General features: G+C 42.5%; 1 protein-coding gene across 7 annotated transcripts in view; it reads right to left on the minus strand.

Moving 5' to 3' along the window:
• Nucleotides 1-1,110: 1,110 nt before the first annotated feature.
• The window catches only part of ephb3b (eph receptor B3b), a 61,116-nt gene continuing 42,799 nt past the window's right edge, over nucleotides 1,111-19,427 (minus strand). Inside the window, exons 6-16 of one of the 7 annotated variants that reach the window (XM_029429107.1) lie at nucleotides 19,158-19,282; nucleotides 18,352-18,514; nucleotides 17,705-17,813; nucleotides 16,069-16,121; nucleotides 15,650-15,772; nucleotides 13,278-13,525; nucleotides 12,521-12,736; nucleotides 11,305-11,454; nucleotides 10,726-10,925; nucleotides 7,536-7,691; nucleotides 1,111-5,359 (exon numbers count right to left, since the gene is read on the minus strand). In XM_029429107.1, the coding sequence (XP_029284967.1) occupies nucleotides 5,251-5,359; nucleotides 7,536-7,691; nucleotides 10,726-10,925; nucleotides 11,305-11,454; nucleotides 12,521-12,736; nucleotides 13,278-13,525; nucleotides 15,650-15,772; nucleotides 16,069-16,121; nucleotides 17,705-17,813; nucleotides 18,352-18,514; nucleotides 19,158-19,282 (1,652 nt within the window). In that variant the 3' untranslated portion in view covers nucleotides 1,111-5,250. Of the gene's footprint in view, nucleotides 5,360-7,535; nucleotides 7,692-10,725; nucleotides 10,926-11,304; nucleotides 11,599-12,520; nucleotides 12,737-13,277; nucleotides 13,526-15,649; nucleotides 15,785-16,068; nucleotides 16,122-17,704; nucleotides 17,814-18,351; nucleotides 18,515-19,157; nucleotides 19,283-19,427 lie in introns of those variants that run through there. The other 6 variants (XM_029429105.1, XM_029429106.1, XM_029429104.1 and 3 more) reach the window with 6 other exon arrangements.

The raw sequence follows: 19,427 nt of genomic DNA on the forward strand, positions 1-19,427 counted from the left end.
AAATTTCTCCGAGCGCATCTAGAGGGGAGCGTTTCAAAAATGTCTGCTCTACCCAGACACCGAGACCACCCGTTCCAAGGCTCTGTATTTAATTGGACAGGGAAAGGGAGAAGAAGGGAGCCAGGGGACAAGGCGAAGGACAGATGAGGTAGAATCTATGATCTGAGCATCTTTCTCCTTTTTTGCTGGAAAACAAGACTGTTGGCTCGGTGCTTGCAGAGATGAGAGGAGCTCATATAAATTATTGGTGCTGAAAGACAATATAGTGAGCTTTAGTGTTGCATGGCATTGAAATGGTTATATTTAATGGAAACTTTTTGAATTGGTTTTGACAACATGCCTTGAAAACCTTTAAGCAAATCAACTACCGTAACCTTTGAGAAATGACATCAGATTTGACATCATGGTATTACATTTTGATATTCCTCTGGTCAGATATGCAATTTAACAGAGGCTTTTCAAAGCTAAATTTGGAAAACTACTTTAGAATAGGTACGAGTCTTTAACTTGTAGTAACAACTTCAATAATGGCAAGGAACTTAGCAGCTGAAAGAGCATTAGAAATAGATGAACTCTGGGTAACTTCTACCAAGGATCAATATCCATTCATCAGGTGCCTGTAGCTATGAAGATGAAAGACAGCATTATAAAAAGACAGTGTTAGTCTAAATGTCCTCAAGCTTTTCCAAGGAAAGGGGAAAAATGCAGGCTGAACCTGTCTGAAACATTAAATCAGAGAGTTTTGGATGAAAAATGAACGATTCCTGTTTACAGGTACACTGAGCACATATATGTATGCCATGTTAAATCTGAGAGTGTTTATCTGAAGCAGAACGTTATCTGAGCTTATGCTTTGGTGCGACTTTATCAACAAGAAATGTTATGAATAAGTGCTCCAAAACTACATTGAGTTCTGGTAAGGATTATATGAGCGAGAGACGGCCATAAATGATAAGCATTGGTATTGAATGTGTTTGTTTGGGCAATTACTTGACTGGAGAACATGTGTGTGATTATGTGCTGGCATGGTACCTCAAGGAAGAATAATTTAGTCCACATGGATGAGTTATCAATTTCAAAAACACAACATTAAAGACTCAGGAGATCGGGTCACATTTCTTAAATAATTTAATTGCAAAAGGGTCTTTTAAAAATATTTCTACAAGAATGCATCATCATTTTTTAGTAATTTGTTGTGTATGTCTGCACCATTAAATACATCTTAATGCTTTTCAAAGAGGAATTAACAATTGCATTTCTCAGCGCTTTACTCCGTCCCCCCTCACAGTTCACTATACATTTACAGTACTCTCTGAAACACCCCATCGCTTCCTTGTATGAAGAGGGGGTTTTCAAAAGTGACCAAAAGACAGATGTGGAGTGAGCTTGTTAGAGGGCGGAAGAAAAGACAGTACTGTATATATTTATTTAAAACAGACAACTGAAGAAAAGAAAATTAGAAAAGTTGTTAGTGAAGGGTATTTGTATCGGGAAGGGTGGGTGGGTGTGGCTGACGGTCTGTGAAGGATGTAAAATAGGAGAAAGAAAGGTGGAAGGAATGTTGGGAAAGTTTGAATCCTATTGGCACACAAAGAGATAACCACATCTGACGAAGCCTAAACTCTGCTGATCAAAGTGTTTCTGTGTAAAAAAAAACTATCCTTTTTTTTCACACACGTACAAACATAACAGTCCATCTTAATTTCAGCAAACATGTGCAGAAAGAATAATTTTATTTCCTCTCTGTGAATGTTAAATATTAAATGTAATAAATGTGTGAAAAATCCACTTAAAGATTAATTGTTTTCAGTTGATGTGGCAGTTTAATCATTTTAAGATGTGCAACACTGCCAGTTGAGCTCATCACTCACAGCCGGTTGACTTTGGTGAGCACAACTCCAGACCCCAGTGCACCATGTGCACCTCATAAATAGTTCATGCAAGCTCTAAAGCACTGCCATTTTTCATGAGTGGGCATGTCTGCCATCTGATTGTGTTTAGCTCCATATGCCCCCCTTCTCTATTTGTATGCTCATCAGTGTCTTTTTTGGTGCCACATGGGTCTTTGTAACAGTGGGGCTTAGCTGATTGAATGATTGAGCTGAGTAACATTGTATATTCCTGGGAGACTTTGGGTAAAAGTGAGCTTCTGATTGCATTAATTCTGCTCTTCTCTCATCTCCAAAAGTAGACATTGACTGTTTTCCTTTGGGAAAAAGAAAGAAGTTCTGTTCAGAATGATATCAATAAAAATGTTTGCTTATCCAACAGTCATTTGTGATTCTCAGCCATTGTGTCAGGCATCTGCACTGATGAAAACAATCAAGCGATAGAAGACTTATTTCCTGTAGAGTTTGAGTACACAACAGGTAAATTACTACTTGATTGTGTACTACAACTGTTACAGATTAGTAAGCCCTTTACAGAATGTACCAGCAGTAGTGAAAAGTTTGTATGTGTACATGAAACAATATAAAACGGGAAACACATTTGTTGTTTTGCATAATTTCCTCCATGGCTTTTGAAGGGACTTCAGAGAGGCTGACAAAAGTAATATGGAAAGACACACTGCATGGCCGCTATCATCACGCTATTATTACACACATAACTAATAATATTCACATATTGCATTGATCAGCTCCAACCCAAACAATATGAAGACTGTCTGGAAGATCACACCAGTGGTGCAGCCCCATCCCTTAATCCACTACTTTCAAACACCCCTCTGTGAGAAGTGCATATAGTATGGTCTCCGTGATGCAGCTGCTATCATTTAGGATGTGGGGGTCTGCAGATTTTGTCTGTCTGCGTGCCAGGGCTGTTGATCCTGCACTGTACTAATCACGCAGCAGCCTGAGCTGAGACAGGATGATTGCAGGCCAGAGAGGAAATGAAGAGAGATAATGATAGGTCAGAACACCGTATGTCTGCGCTCGCTGGATGCTCGTATCCTCGCAATGCCAGAATAGCTGCTGCATTAATCGACCTGGCAGACAAAGACCAATACGTTTCTCTTGACAGCTCTGGATTCTCTGACGGGGATCCTGTTGCAGGGAGGTAAACTGCAGGTCTAGTGATGGAGCCACTGGGGAGATTGAAATGATTGGCAGGTAGGCTGCATCATCTTCCCCCTAATGACTCCTTAACAGTCCAACATAAGATGGGTTGGGAGGACCCTATTGTTGGAGGTGATGGTACATAAGTACAATTAAAACCTAGGCCAACCAGAGAGATGCATTTGAGTAGTTTGCAGGAGGGTTTGAGTTGAAATAATTGTGCCTAGAAGATGATAAGTAACAGCTCAGTGCTTCACATATGTTCTTTATGTTGATAATGAGAATGGATTGGGGAAGCTAAATATCCAGTTCAGGTGGCACACACAAACTTGAACACACCTACACAAGCACTCACACAACAATGGACGGAAGCAAAAGGGCGACATGTAGTCCAACCATGGGTGTTATTAATCTCTTCCTCTTTACTTCCTGACTTTCTCCATTCACTTTCTTCTTCATTTGCTTTCTGTTAATTTCACTCTGAATCAAACATTTCACAACAACACTTCCATTTTGTCAAAACACCATTTTTCTTTTGTTATTTATAGTATTTTTGTTACAAAACATGTACAGGCTGTTTAGAACAACAACAAAAATACAATATCCAATTTATATGCAATTTCTTTTGTTTAATAATCAGCAATTCATTAGGCGAATCCTTTTGGAGTCTCTCTTCCTTCTGATTGTTCCAAGTCCACTGTCCCAAATACAGTCCATCTGGGTGTTAGTGGGGGTGGGGCTGGTGGGCGAGGTACAAATAAATACATAGGGCAGGATGTCAAGATATTAAAATAAGAATTTTGATTATTTCTAAATCCAGATGATAGTAAGTAGAAAGTAAGGTGTCCATTATGGTTTCCTCTCAGTTTCTGCATGGTACATATATAGATATATATGCATGTAAGTCCTAAGTTCATTTTTTTTGTATTCAATTAAAAATAATGTTTAACAGTTGTCCACAGAATATAGCGTAATTGTTTCAGATATATTTGCTCCTTGTCACAGTTCAGTTCATGCGTTAATTCTCCACGGTGGCAATTAGCGGAAGCTGTATTGTACAATATACTTGTGTGCAACTTGACACACCCACACATCCAAGCACACTTAATCACACATACACGCACATATGCGCACGCACACATACAAAAAACGCACACAAAAGGCCAAGTGGTCTTTCTATAGTGTTGCCACAGTCCTTGTCTCCCCTTAATCACATGAAGCGTCCAGTGGGGGTACTTAGGTTTGATCGGCCATTTTGAAACCACAAATCTCCCAAAAATATGTAAGAAAGCCAAAAAAAAAGGAAAAAAAAGTGTGTGGACAAACAAAAATAAAACACTTTTTTGTGTCGAAACACAGTTGATGAGCAGGTGATCCCAAGCTGTGGAGCTATCCTGAGTCACTTCAGGTCAGGGTGAAGAGGTCAGCTGGTGACCTATTGAGGATTCATCAGCCATAACAAGTCTCCAAAAATGTGGCTACCCTCCTTTGACCTTTTTGACCTCTGTCATCGTCTTGACCTCAGCCCATTATATATCCTCTTCCACCACCTTACCCTTCTCCAGCAGGTGCTCTTTTAGATAACACACCTTCAATATGAAGATGGAGAACGACACACGCGTGCACAGTAAAACAACTTCAATCAGGGAAAAAATTGCCCTGTATCTCCTGTGGGTCCAAAACACCTCTGTTTTTTTTTTTGTTTTTTTGGGTGTGAACATTCGTTCACTTTTTTTTATACCAGGGTGTTCATTCTTTACTATGTATTATGTCCATCAAAGCCGGGTTTGAGAGGTCACGGGGAGGGGCTGTGTGAGGATTAGAGTGTGATATTTCAGTTACAGGGCTAAGGCCAACCTCACTAAAACACACATGCATGCAAATGTCAACCCACACCAGAGCTGGTGAGGCACGCATGGGATATAAGGGGGTTAACTCTTCCTCTTTCAAAAACACACAAATTCTCATTGGATGGAAAAAGAAACAATGACGAATAACAAAAAAGCAGGAACAGGAAGTGGTAGTGAAATAATGAAAAAAATTGTCAGAGGCACTGCAAGCCAGTTTCATAGCATCTAATTGGCAGAGATGGGTCAGGCAGCTAGGGTTTTCCAATGGCTCTCTCTGGCACAGTTCCTCCCCCCTTTTCCCGTCTGGCTGTCCTTTGACTGCATCGGTCTTTGTGTCCTGTCGCTCACACCTGGACAGGAAGTGTTTGGTTCATCTGTAGTCTCATGTCCTGAATGCTACCGAGAATCTTCTTCTGATGGCCGGCCAACGTTACCCCTATCCGAAGCAAGTCCCTGTGGAGTGACAAGAAAATAAGAACAGGTAGCTCAGTCAAAAAATAAATCAAAGTAGACAAATATTACATTTCCGAAGTTGAAGTGCAAATTTCACTTTTCACCCACAAGTAAACAAACACTCTACCAGGTGGGAACAGATACAGCAGCACCTTGGCAATAACCAATAAAATGGTTTCCAGAGGGTATGTCAACAAAATGGGGAAACTCACCCAGCTTTAGTGAACGCTTGTCTTAATGCAACATACTTCTGTTTCCCGGCAGGTGGGCAAGGGGATGGGAGTCAAAGGGCCACAATGTGATAGTTAATGATTAAAGAGCAAACTTAGCTACTGTTCGGCAGCTGGCAGACTTCACAGAGCCTACACCAGCTTGCCACTGAGCTATAGAAACAGGGAAGCTGAAGATTTTCCTTTTTTTGTAAGATACTAGACAGATTACTCAGACAGAGCCTGTCATTCATACTTAGAATGTGTCTGTGTGTCAGTAAATCAGCTTTAACTCAGCCACTGTTACACAACATTCCTCAGTGCTTAAAAATATCTAAGAAAAAATACAGCAAAAAAGACTGGAAAGTGTAAATTATTATTTTAGCCAAGAGCTCACATCAGCTATGGTGTGAGCTTTAGAGTAAGTAGAGCGCCTTAACCTGTCGTTGAGGGTGCAGTGGGAAAATATGAACATGTTGACATACAGTTGACATTACTTCACCCTTAAAAAGGCCTGGGAGAGAGCACCTACTTTGGCAGTCATTAGTCAGACTGCATAATCTAATCACCATGGCCATGTTGGTTTAACACTGTACAATTATATCACGAGAACCTCTCTTTTCCGCTCTCTTGTTTGATTTCCCCAGTCAATAGTTAAGGAGAGAGCGGACGGCGTCTGGGGCAGCGATTAGCTGACTGTTGGGCCTCTGCAACAGTCTGCGTCCTCTCCGTTCAGTCACACACACACACACACACACAAACACACACACACACACACACACACACACACACACACACACACACACACACACACACACACACACACACACACACACACACACACACACATACAGGATAATCTAATATTACACGCAGACACATGATACACTCTGCTTGTCTCAATGACTTTGTGGCCCCATCCATTTTAGTACAAGAGTGTGCACCTAAACTCACGCACAAAACAACACACACATAAACGCACAAGTGTACATGTGCACACACACACACCCACACACACACACACACACACACACACACACACACACACACACTGCACATCCATCCTCTCCAAAGCCAAATAAGGGTGCATCACCGCAATTTCACACAAATAAATGGTGTTTTTTTCCCCCATATTTCGCCACCCCCATCAATGCAGCGATGGAGGATGAAATGATAATAAATGGGCACCATTAGAGGAATTACTGGCCATTAAGGGCAACGGAGAGCCACAGTACACTACACCTGTCAGCCTGGTCAAATTGAAACAAATTACCCCCACCTTCATTGCCTATTATGCAGCTAATGAAGATAATTTATTTATCATTATAATCCTAATTCATTTATTTGATCATTACTGGCCTCCAATTTCCATGACTTCCGTTACATAATTTCCTGTTTGTAAACAGGCAGAAGGTGGGTGAATCGTCAAGGTCAACTGGACATTGTAGTTCAGGAAGCAGCGACGAGTGCTTCCTGAAAACTGTGCTCCACTGTTAAATTATGTATTTGTCCAATTTGTTGACTTCTGAAGAAGGTGATTGTTATTAGTTCCCTCCTGATTACATAATCCTCCCCGTTCTACAGCAAACCTATCATGATTGGTCGATAACATACCAAATTACAGGAAAAGCTACTTTATACTCTAAATTATGTGTACATATATACTGGAGCTCATAACAGTAAAAGGCATGTAAGTCTTCAAGGCATGATTTGTATTCATAGCACATCAAACATATTTCTGAAGTGTCAGCTAAATGTACCGGAATAAAATGTGCTTTAACTTTTTGTTCTTTATATCTGTTATACATTTGATGTCTGAGCCAAGTCAGAGCCCCCTTCCACATCGTATGTTTCATGTAGTCATGAGACTGTTTTTATTCCCTCAAGCTCAATCTTTATAACACTAATTTGACTCTCAAACTCAACCCAGTCAATCACTTTAGGCCTGATTAGCAGAATCCACTCACTCTGCTGTCATCTGGGCCACCAGGTCAAAGGAAGCAAATCCGGCGTTGACAAAGTTGTCACGGTAGCGGCTCATCTTGATGGCGTCCAGCCAGTCCCCCACAGTGGTGAAAGTGGTATAGTCTGGTACACAGCGGTCAAGCAAGGGCTGGGATACCCTACATTGGAGAGGGGGGAGGGAGGAGGGAGAAAGAGAAACAGAGAGAGAGAGAGGGTTAAGGTCGTCACTCTACTGCCTCTACCGGCCAACCTCACCCCCAAATGCGCCCCGCTGAGCGCCACCTCTCCATTTCTCCACCTCTCCACCTCTCCTCCTCTCTTCTCCCATCTCCGCTACTCTCTTCCACATGTAAGGAGTCGTGTGCAGCGGGGTGGGTAGGGGGGGTCACTTTTATGACTGTGGAGAGACTGGCTGGAGGCTTGGGTGGTGGGTGGTGGGTGGTGGGTGGTGGATGCTGGCGCTACAGCTGGTGAGGCAAGGGGATGTATGTTCATAGAGCAGATGTATATTCTGGTCTTGAATGATGACAACACAAGGAACTGAAATTTACAAGGAACCAGATCAGATTTATGTTTAGAAACTATTATCATATGCTATAATTACAATAACAGGTGTCATAGTAACCAAGGGCATATGTATTATTTAGTCAAGCATGCATTTATCTGGCAGCAGTTATGTAAGAATGTGGAATGTGCCATGTTTCCTATAGCTCACTTCCTGTTTGTTGGTTTCTGTTCTTCTTGAATGACATGTCACTGTATTGTATGAGGTCTGACAAAACATACAATAAATCCCTTGAAATACAATCTCAGTGGTTGTACTGAGTTGCACTTTCTTACCACATACAAATGTGGTTTAAATCAGATCTGGGAATGTTACATTTTTCCTGGTCAGCTTAAAACAGATTTGGTATCGATTTATGAACATGAGCTTAACTAGTAGGTTATATGCTGTATGCTTTATAGTACATTGTCTCAGGGTGTGTTTGAATGTATATACATAACTTCATCTGAGGTTGGCCAGATAAATGTAAACACAGATGTCGTTCACATGTGTGTGGAGTTGAATGGTAGGACTGACTCATGAACCTGCGGACATTGGTAATACTGGGGATTGAGGACTTTGTTTGACTGTATATGAACTCTATATGTATATGAATATACTGCATTTAGTTGTGTGTCAGTTTATATTATCGATGTGTCTGTGAGTGTGTGTATTCCTGCAAATGTGTTTGAGTTTGTTTTGCATGTTCCTGCACACCTGTTGACAGCCCAAAATGATCATTTTAAAGAAAAACCTAACCCCCTGTGCTGATCAATGCTGTAGATAGAGAGGCCACCTTGGGAGTTAATAAAACTGTGCTACAACTCAGAGAGAAGTGGAGCGGATGAACAAGAGAGGAGGTCGAGGTGGAGGGGGAGACAGGGAGACAGGGAGGTGCGGGGAGCTGAAGGAGGAGAAACAGATGAAGGAGAAGGGAAAGAGAAAGAGAGCCACTGTCTCCCCTCCTCTCTGCTCTGTTGATCCCTGTCATCCTTTTTGATGGCATTAGATTCATTAACAATTAAAAGAGGAATGGAGAGAGAAAGAGGGAGAAGAGAGAAAAGGCATGGAGGGGGAGTTAATAACAGTGATACAGAGGCTCCATTGAGTGGTGTAGATGGAGTGATTTTTAATAAGGCCTGCGCTTCAGAGCACAAGGCCTAGGGCCGTCGTTAACGCCAGGCTCTGGCTTCTCTTAATGGAGTATTGTTAGTCCTCCTCTAAAGTTGGCTTCAAAAGGGTCCAGATCTTCGCTGGCCACATGTGAGCCACAAGCAGAAGCATGGCAGGGAATCTTTGTAATATTGAATGCTTACTAGTGAGACAGTTACAGGCCAAGCCTAAATGTAAGGTCAATAGTTGGGACTGTCAAAGTTTCTCAAAAGGGTAGGTTTGTTAGACTGTTTTGCATTTTTAAGAAGTTCAGAAAGTGTTTGCATTTACAGCCGAGTCTCAATAAAAAATTAAACACAGAAATGATTCATGACACTGGTGGCGGAAGCCTAACATCAGCCAACCTCAGTTGCTCATTCCACTTTACACCTACAATGCAATGTGCAGTCATGTCAAGAACACATAACACACACAACCAAATGACTTTTATCCCAGACAGTGTTAGCTAACCTCCAGCCACCCTTCAATGCCGACCAGGATGGCGCTATCATCTCTCACTCCTCCCTTGTTAGGTTTGTCGGCAGGAGGCCACCTCTCCGCTGGCCCGTTTAAAATCTCGTTAGTGGCTAATTAAAAGGCGCTCCCATCTCTTTTTTGCATTGCTTTAATCGAGCTAATTACCCGCAAGCTTAATCTTCTAAGAACGTCACTCCGGTGGCCAACCGAGACCCTGGTTTCCCCCATGAGCCCAAACCAGGATTGTCTGCGGCCCTCCCTCGAGACAGAAAGACCCTGATGCAGTAACGGATAGGTAGGTCATCTCCCTCCCTATCGCTTCAACTCCGCCACCTTCTATTCCCCAAATTCTTTCCAAGAAACAGGTTGTGGAGGAAGGTAGTGCAGCTAAATGTAGATGTGACATCATTGATTGAGCTCCCAGTTGGTGGAGGAGTTGCTGTAAGGGCTGTATTGAGCGATGGTAATTTGGATTTGCATAATGGCCCTGGCTGAATTTGTGAAAACTAAAGAGTTGTATGGGAAGAAATCTGCACTTTATAGAAATGAAGAGATTGTTATAGCTGAGTCAGAGTGACTCACATACACTGTATCAACTTGTAAAAGGAATATTTGCATACTGGAAATCATTACCGTGGTTGCTCTGGCTCAGGTGCATTCATTCAATGAACTAATGACCTATTACTTTAATCTATCACAAGAGTCCAGCAGGTCTACTCAACATATGACCCAAGAAAACCATAGAAGATTTTTAGAAAGCAATCAGCACTAATATCCATTATGCAATGACCATAATGAGACATTATTGCCTTTCATGAAGATCACTAATCCACCTAATACAACTCAACAAGGACCTCCAGAAAAATAGCATCACAGATCACATCACAGTCTATTTATATAATGACCAGCTCCACTGAGTATAACCAATAGACAACATTTGCGTTAAAGCTTTGCTTGACAGGACTCACATACTGATTCTGCACTTATTATGACCAACATAGTTTTTATATCGACCTTACCCAGTGGACTGTGCGCTGTTGGTGACCACCTTGAGGCTGGCAGCATTGCGGATAAGTTTATCCAGCGTGGCCACAATCTGGGTGAATTTGGGTCGCAGGTTCCTCTCTTTCACCCAGCAGTCCAACATGAGCTGGTGCAGTGCTGTGGGGCAGTCCATGGGTGGGGGCAGTCGATAGTCTTGCTCCACTGCATTTATCACCTGAGGAAGGATGTCAGAGAAATCACAATCACTTCTAATCACCGAGTACGGTGTAGAGGTAAGACTGAACACAAGGAGAGAGATGGGTCGAGAAATATAGCAAGTGAGGGAGGACAGAAGAGGATGAATGAGGGAAATGATGGGAGAGAGACAGAGATAAACAGAAAAATCCTTTAGGGAATGCATAGAAATAAGGGCCAGAGAAAGATCAGCTTTGAGAGTGGGTGGGTATGTAGAGAGTGGTTGAAACATGTACAGTTTAATGCTGAATATTTATTCAGAGTACCTTTTTTTAATACAACATATTAATATATATATGTAGTTCACATTAAGTATGCATATATTACATTATGGAAAACAAATCTTCATATTAGCTTACATCTTGATTGCTCATGTCCCAGTACGGCCGCTCGCCATACGACATCACTTCCCACATGACAATGCCGTAGCTCCAAACATCACTGGCCGAGGTAAACTTCCTGTAGGCAATCGCCTCGGGAGCCGTCCAGCGAATGGGAATCTTTCCTCCCTGTGGATATGCGAATGAGTAGGTGAGCATGAAATACTGGAGGGATGGAGCACAAACACAGAATCACACACATACAAGAGGGAGAGAGAGGGTGAGAAAAACACAGTCTAAGGGAAATGTTGATGCACAACACATGGGTGCATGCTGGAGAACCCAAACACGACGTACACACAAGGTTAGTAACAGGGTTACAAATAATGATATGTACAAACAGGTGAAGCTAGTAGAATATTTAATGTGCTACAAGCTGTAGTTTTCAACATTGATATATCACCATTATATAAGTCTTTCATATCCAGACAAAATTAACTGTAGGGGAGTAGATCGGTATTTCATGCCAGCGCTGTCTCTCAAAGTAAAGAACACACTTTCCAATTAACACCATTGCTTCCTGTCACCAAGATACATGCCATTGTAACATATTCAGAAGGCTTTTGCTGAGTGCCAGTTGAAGATGAAAGCCCTTTTCCGTTTTCCGTCAACAGACCCAGAAGAACAAAAACTAAACTTTTGTATACGGGCCAAAGGAGGTTGCCTATCTTTATACCAGAGCTCTTGTTCATTCATGACAATTATACTCAATCTCAAAGGACCCAATCCTATGTGCCTTAACCTGCTTTGCCAATTTTACATGTTATGTCATGTGACAATAGGAGCGAGAATCAATCTTTTATATCCAACATTCTAGCCCTTACTCGGCTAAGGATCTCATTTTAAACAGCCACCGAAGTATCTATAATTCTGCCCTTTGGAGGTACCTTTGTTACTTCAAAATGTAAAACATTCAGCGATAAACAGTCATTCAGCTGCAATATATGTATTTGTTAATCCATTTTTTCAACTGTTCGTATCTTTCCCACTTGCATCTACCATCCACAGTGAAAAAAAAGCTCTTTCTGCCCATAATGGTAAACAACTAACACTTGTCAATGCTGAAGATTAGTTTATAAAAGGGGCCAAAATTAACATAATGGTGATGTATTGATGTTAAAGAATTACATGTAGCACCTTTAAACATGGGTTTCAAACATGAATACACAAACACATACACATGTTTATGACTCACCAGGGAGCTAGTGTAGGTGGGGTCTGTTGCGTCATCCTCGAGGAAACGAGATAGGCCGAAGTCAGACACCTTACACACCAGATTACTGTTGACCAAAATGTTACGGGCAGCCAGGTCTCTGTGCACGTAGTTCATGTCTGACAGGTACTTCATGCCTGCTGCGATACCACGCAACATGCCAACGAGCTGGATCACTGTGAACTGCCCGTCATTGAGCTGGCAAAGGAAGAGAGAGAAAATGACAAGGATATATTAGATTGGAGTATATGCTTGTCTCCTTTTTACCTTTTTTTGTCCTACCTTTCTTTGTTTTTTCAGTGTCTCTTACATAAGTTTCTTTGCATATGTCCTATTATCTGCATCTTTCATCTCCTATTACTTCACACTGTAATGTCTTTCTCTTTTCTACCAATCCATCCTTTGTTCCTCCCTTCGCCTTTCTCTGACAGACAATGTTTGATATGACTTTAAGGCAGTGATTAATTGGAGACTGAGCTTATTGTAAATGTCACCAATCGTCTGCATGCAGAATTTGTCTGATAACCATTGTGGGCTCTGCAGCAGAGCTTAAGAAGACCTTTTATTGCTCCAAAGAATGTGAGATAATTAAAATCAAGATCAATCAGATATGGATGGGCTTATTTCCTGGTTAGTGTTCCAATATTGATAGAATCACAATTACATGTTTTATAAGGAATAGCTATTATTGGAGCTAATATATGTGTAATGTGTTTATGTGTGCTAGTTTTTTTCTCACCCTTAGGAAAGAGTCCAGTGCTCCATTCTCCATGAACTCAGTCACAATCATCACTGGCCGACTCTTGGTGACCACACCTTCCAGACGAATGATGTTGGGGTGGTCAAACTGGCCCATGATGGAAGCCTCAGACAGGAAGTCTCGCCTCTGGCGGTCAGTGTAGCCCACTTTGAGAGTCTTGATGGCCACGATGATCTCTCGACGCCCAGGCAGCTTGAGGCGACCACGACACACCTCCCCAAACTCTCCTGTGAGAGCCCACGAGAGCCAGCCAGACAAAAGAGGAATATAAGGAGAGAGAGAGAGAGAGAGAGAAAGAGGGAGGGGAGAGAGGCATGAAGGAAGAGTGGAGGAGAGTGGGGGAAAAGAGGGGAGACGGGACAGTTAACTGGTTAGAACCAAGGAGCCAGGGAAGGGTAGCAGGAGGGGTGGGACAGGGGGAACTGCAAGAGAAGCCAGAACTCTAGGCCAGTGTCAAGGGATGGTGGTGATGGGGGAGCATACAATGACTTTGTGCTGTTATGCTACGGATTAAAAGAAACAGCATGGCGAGTGTGAGGCATGACGACGAAATGTGAGAAGAAGAGTAGAAAAAAATGCATGTTGAAATGTAAATAAATGGGTAAAGCAGGGTGACAGGGTGTGAGGAGCTGAAGGGGACAGAGGAGGAAGGAGGTGGCAAGGATGGGGGAGGGGGGCTGCTAAGCTTCGGATTGGCTGGAGAAGCGGGCACAGGATGATGAAATAGGTGGAGATAGAAGCTTGGGGGTTTTTGGGGTGGAGGACGCTTTGCGTTTAGAGTCTACACCAAGCGTGTGCAAGAAAGCAAGAGAAATTAGGCAATGACCGATGTGTGTCAACATGGGCGCAGCAGTGGGGGAAGTCAGGGGAGAGGAGGGCAGGAGATGGAGGAATGGAGGGATGGATTGAGGAAGGGGGAGAGGAGAGGAGGGGGACAGGGAAGACAGGGGTTGAGGGGTTCGTCACTTAAAGGCGAATGCTGGGAAGCGACGGATTCAAGTAGTAGCCTCAGAAGTAGAAGAGCTGTCGTAGGAGTAGTAGTAGCAGTAGTAATGGTAGTAGCAGAAGCAGTAGTAGGGACTCCCATCTCTGCCATCAAAACGTCCTCCATTTTTGGCTCAGATACAATGCTAAGAAAACTCAACCTCAATTGGCACATTCCTGCAGCTTTTGAGCAGAGATATTACTATCCAATATATCAAATGCATAAAATATTTTACTATCTACAACATCAATAGGGAGGGTTTCTAAAAGGAGGGGAAACAACCACATATTGCCAGCAACAGGGGTTAAATATAGTGATCGAGTCGAAGCACTCTTTAATAAAGAGGTTCTCAAGACACTCAAAAGTGGGCAGGGTCGGATACGACCAATCCTGGACAAGAAACATTTCAGTAAATAACGCCCCATACAGACAGGATCAACATTTCTGGGGATATAGGAGATAAATATTAGCCATGCTCCATTGTAACAGGAATTGCTTTGTACAAGCAACACATTCCGCAGGCTAATACACATAAAACAATGTAATGTAAGACAGCCATAACCCATTTGATAAGCCTGTAGGGTCACATCCTCCTCATGGGCTTTCAATAAAAACTGTATGTCAGTAACCAAGTGGGTTTGTGTAATTTTTTATTATTACTTTATTACACACCGCCAAACTGAAATGCGGGTGACTGCTGTTGTTGTTTATGTGCAATTACTCAGAGTTATATCATAACAGACATCACAAGTGTCTATCTGTAGAGTAAGTAAAAAAAAAAGGTCCAACAAGTTGGCCAAAAAACAATAAGGCTGTAATTAATACTGGAATAGATAAGAGTGCAAAACACACACATAAATCCTGTCTGTATGGGGCTGTAGTATTGCATGGTGCAAAATCTGCTTCCATTAGACTCAAGAATGTTTTAATCGGATAGAAATGACTGGTTTTTCATACTTATTTAAACTAAATGTATTTCCTTACATAGCATCTCTCTCGTTCCAGGATTGGGCTCCGTTTTAAAGACACAAATAAAATGATAAACCACCATACAAAATGTATTACAGCTACTCTAAATGCACATGGCATGGTACACAATGTAAGGGTGCTAGAACTGTAAGTGATGCTAAATTTTAAGAGGACATACTGTAGCTAGTAGTACTTCAAACACAGAGTGCTAGAGATCTGTAATCTGTAAGACTGGAAAAGGGATTCCTAACAGATGACGAGTGTGGGAGGGGAGGGAGCAAGGAGAGGGCTAGCGATGATTGAGTGAAAGTACCGCTTGGTGTGAAGTCCTCTAACGGTATGGCCTGGAGGTGACTAGCAGTCTTCCCCCTGTAGCTCAGGAGCTTTGGTGGGTTACCTGCGCCGATGACCTCCTCGATCTTCACGCAGGAGACGTCGATCTCCTTGGCAAACTCGCGCACAGCCTCGTTGGGGTCCTCATAGGTGAAGGGGTCAATGTAGACTTTCATTCCCGGCGTTACTATAGGGGATTCAGTGGCAAGAACAGGAAAGTGAATCTATGACGTCAAACAAAACTGTAACATATAAAAAGTTCTGAAAACATATTTTTTATCAACCACGTATATATCAAAGCAATGTCTTTTATAATACTTTATTATGGCACTAGTTGATTAAGCCAACTCATGCTATGTGAGCTATTCTTTAGTGGTTAGGAATGCTGAGTCATTAGTAGTAATAACTGGGCATAAATTAGGAATAATGCTGTTGAAATGTGAGTAATGCAGAAAGGAGGGGCATCTCAGCAAAGAGACTTACTGTACTGCTGCAGTTTCTCTGTGTACTCCGACTCTGAACCATTTCTCTGCTTTCTGTTAAGAAAGATGAAATCACAAATTGAGTCACGTAGGCTCCGCTCCGCACAACAGGGTGCAAATGCCGGAAAGGAACAAAGGCGTGAGGAGAAAACAGATCCCTAATAATGTCTGCAGAGATGCAGCCACACTACACTACAATGTGGCTTTGGTAAAATATTTTGTCTTTTTGCATTGGAAGCAAGGGATACACTGTAGATAAAGATTAGATCTATGCCTGGTGGTAAAATGATTCATACTTGGGGACTGTAACATGAATCTAAACATAAAGATATCATACCATTGTCTGTAGAAGCAAGTGAAAGCCATTTACTCTCGAGTTAAATGAGCAGCCAAGACAAAAGCAGACACAAACAGCAAGCTCAGCTGTCTCGCCTTTCTCGCCCTACAGACTTCACACTGTTCGTTTAAATTCAATCTGCCTCTTATTTTCTCCTCATGGACTTTCTCTCTCTCTTGCTGTCTCTCCTTCCTTTTTCACCATTTCCCATTTCTCTCTTTTTCTCTTTTACCCATGTCTCTCAGTTCTGTATCATCATCATCTTCCTGCACGTGTCCCTTGTACCAGGAGGGGGGGGGGGGGGGGGGGGGGGGGCACAAAGACGATGACAGAGCGAGGGGGCAGGGTTGTTGAAATTACATGTTAATGTGCTTTCTTTGTTGTCTAACCAGTAACCAGGGCAATAATACCCAATGGTGATTTGCATCTTATTTCAAATTCTAATTTGGTTCCGGAATATGCCAAAGCTCTGTGTTTTGTATTATTACTATTTTCTCCATCTTCTTCTGTGGCAGTCAGAGCCGTGGCTAAGCCAAGACCCTGGGAGAGACACAATGTAGTGGTGTGAAAATAGAAGAGAGTGAAGAAGCAAGAGGGAGAGAGAGAGGTGGGGGAGCAAGGGAGATTATTATTCAGTCTAGCGTGACCGATGCCCACGCTTGTCAGCCACTGCCTGAACTGGCTTGTGGAGGGAACCCAGTGGGCGCCAGTCAGCGGTGGGTGCCAACCTTTCACACATATAACAGACATGCACGGCATTTGCTGTTTGACAAATGAGTGGTAAAAGGATAAACGAGTGTGGTTAGACCCAGTTGATGCAATGTCAGACTTTTTGAAAGGTGTGAGCAGCCGCTAGCATCTTCGCGGTCAATTGGGTCCAGCAGACAGGGTCGCATCTGGGTTCTTTGTGGTCAGGCAAACACACAGTTGATTCTGAGTGCCGGACCATGAGGACAGGCCTATCAGGGCCAACAGCTGCTCCATCATGCTGTGTCCAGTGAGAAAAGTATAATTTTGGCCAAAGCTGTTTACAATTCAGAGATTCAGAAGGCTAATCTGGCATTCAGTGGTCTCACAGGTGGCCCAGCATCCGCTGAGACTGTTCTGGGGTGGTTTGGAGGATATGCAAACAAAGTTGACATTTGAAGCTATCGCCATTTTTTTTCAACTTGAAGGAAAACCATTTTCCACCAATGTTTCCATAAATCCTCACGTTTGAACATATTCTGTAGTAAATGAGTCAGTGTACATGTGCTTTGTCCACACTTTTTAGAGGCTGATAAAGAAGTTATATGCTGACCTGAGGCAGACGATAGCGATGACCACAACTGCAATGATGAAGACCAATGTGGCAGTGGCTGATCCAACGATGAGTGGCAGCTGCTCCTGCCATGACTTTGGGGGGTCGGCTTTAGGGTCAAAGAAAAAAAGTGGTTACTTTGAGAACTTGTCACAAACACACACCTACAATAGCCACAATCATTTGTATAGCTGAACACTGTGCGACTGTGTGCTCTGCCGAAAGTCTAACTATATGCTTGTATGCCTTTCACTCTCACTTCTGAATTATATGCTTACGTAGGTAACCATGCACTTGTGTTCTTCTGGCTGAATGGAGAGCAACCTGGGACTAATACGTGCATTTATGAAGACTGTAAGATACACTATTCAGCTATTTTTCTTTGTCAGCTTAATGATGAGTATAATATAGAGTGAGGCTAATACATTGACTGGTTGCTAGGAAATGGTAGATTTTAGACAATTTCTCTACAAGGATTTCAGTCTTTTTGCATGCAGAATAGGCATCGTAGCTTCTAGCTCTATAAGCTTTTGAGCCTTCATTATTTTCATAAGATTATGCACAGCAATATTATAAAGGTATAGCTGCTAAGCCACAAATATCCCAATATATCCCTGGGTAATGAAGTAGGTATGGGAGTAACATACTTTGCAGGTTGGTGCTGAAGTCGGCTGGGCTGCTGTAACGGCCGTAACCTGCTACTGTTCGGGCACGGACCTGTACCACATAAGGCGTACCAGTCTTAAGACCTTCAATGCGTGCGTTGCTTCGTTGGGCAGTCATGGTATGGGCGATGGCCTCACCTTGATCCTGCAGAGACAGAGACAGTCAGTGATGAAAAAAACAATACCAAAAAGCAGCCCTCTGTGTTGTCCCATCCACCCCCTCCCTTACACACCAATCTAACCATGCAGGCCGGTTAAAAAATAGATACAATAGAAACAAGAGCAAGAGAGAGATAAATGGAGAGCGACAGATTGTAGCTGTGTGTTAATCCAAAGGGAGGAGGACATGACAACACACAAAAGCAGATAAATACTGAGTTCCTTTGTTTTTCCCCCAAGGCAGATCCAGTCAGAACTCTCTGGGCCCCTGACAAATACAGAAATGTTCTAATGCATGCATTGAGAGAGGAAAAAGGGTAAGAGGGAGGGCAAAAGGGAGAAATGGAATTAGGGGTACAGAAAAGCATAATAGAAATATGGGAAAGAATTTAGGGGAGAGAAAGAGAGTAAGTAGAAGGAGGGATAGAGGGATAGAGGGATGGGAAGAGGGAAATAAGTACGGGAGGATGATCACACAAGCAAAGATTGTGGTGACTTGCTTCATTGCAACCATGTGTTTATCAGTAGAGGCATTGTTTCCACATTTGCAACAACATGGATGAAACAGAAACCATGCAAGTCAATGAAATTGGATTGAATTAGAGGCATTGATTTACATTGCCGCTTACCTTCTCATGGTACTTAATCTCATAATCCAGAATGATTCCGTTGGGTTTCTCTGGAGGCAGCCAGGACAGGCTCATGGTGCTCGCTGTGGCCGCCATCAGGTGAACTGTGGGCACTGCAGACGGCGCTAAACAGGGCAAAACAAATAAAAGAAAATCCGCTTTATTTATTGTTTTATACGTTATTTCTTTTCAAGTTGTATGCCCTTTGTATGTCCACAGAAGCCCAAATACAAAGTCTTCGGCTGTTGGCTTTGTAAAAAGCTTTGGCCT

The sequence above is a fragment of the Cottoperca gobio genome, chromosome 4 (genome assembly GCF_900634415.1).
Source record: "Cottoperca gobio chromosome 4, fCotGob3.1, whole genome shotgun sequence".
Lineage (NCBI taxonomy): Eukaryota > Metazoa > Chordata > Actinopteri > Perciformes > Bovichtidae > Cottoperca > Cottoperca gobio.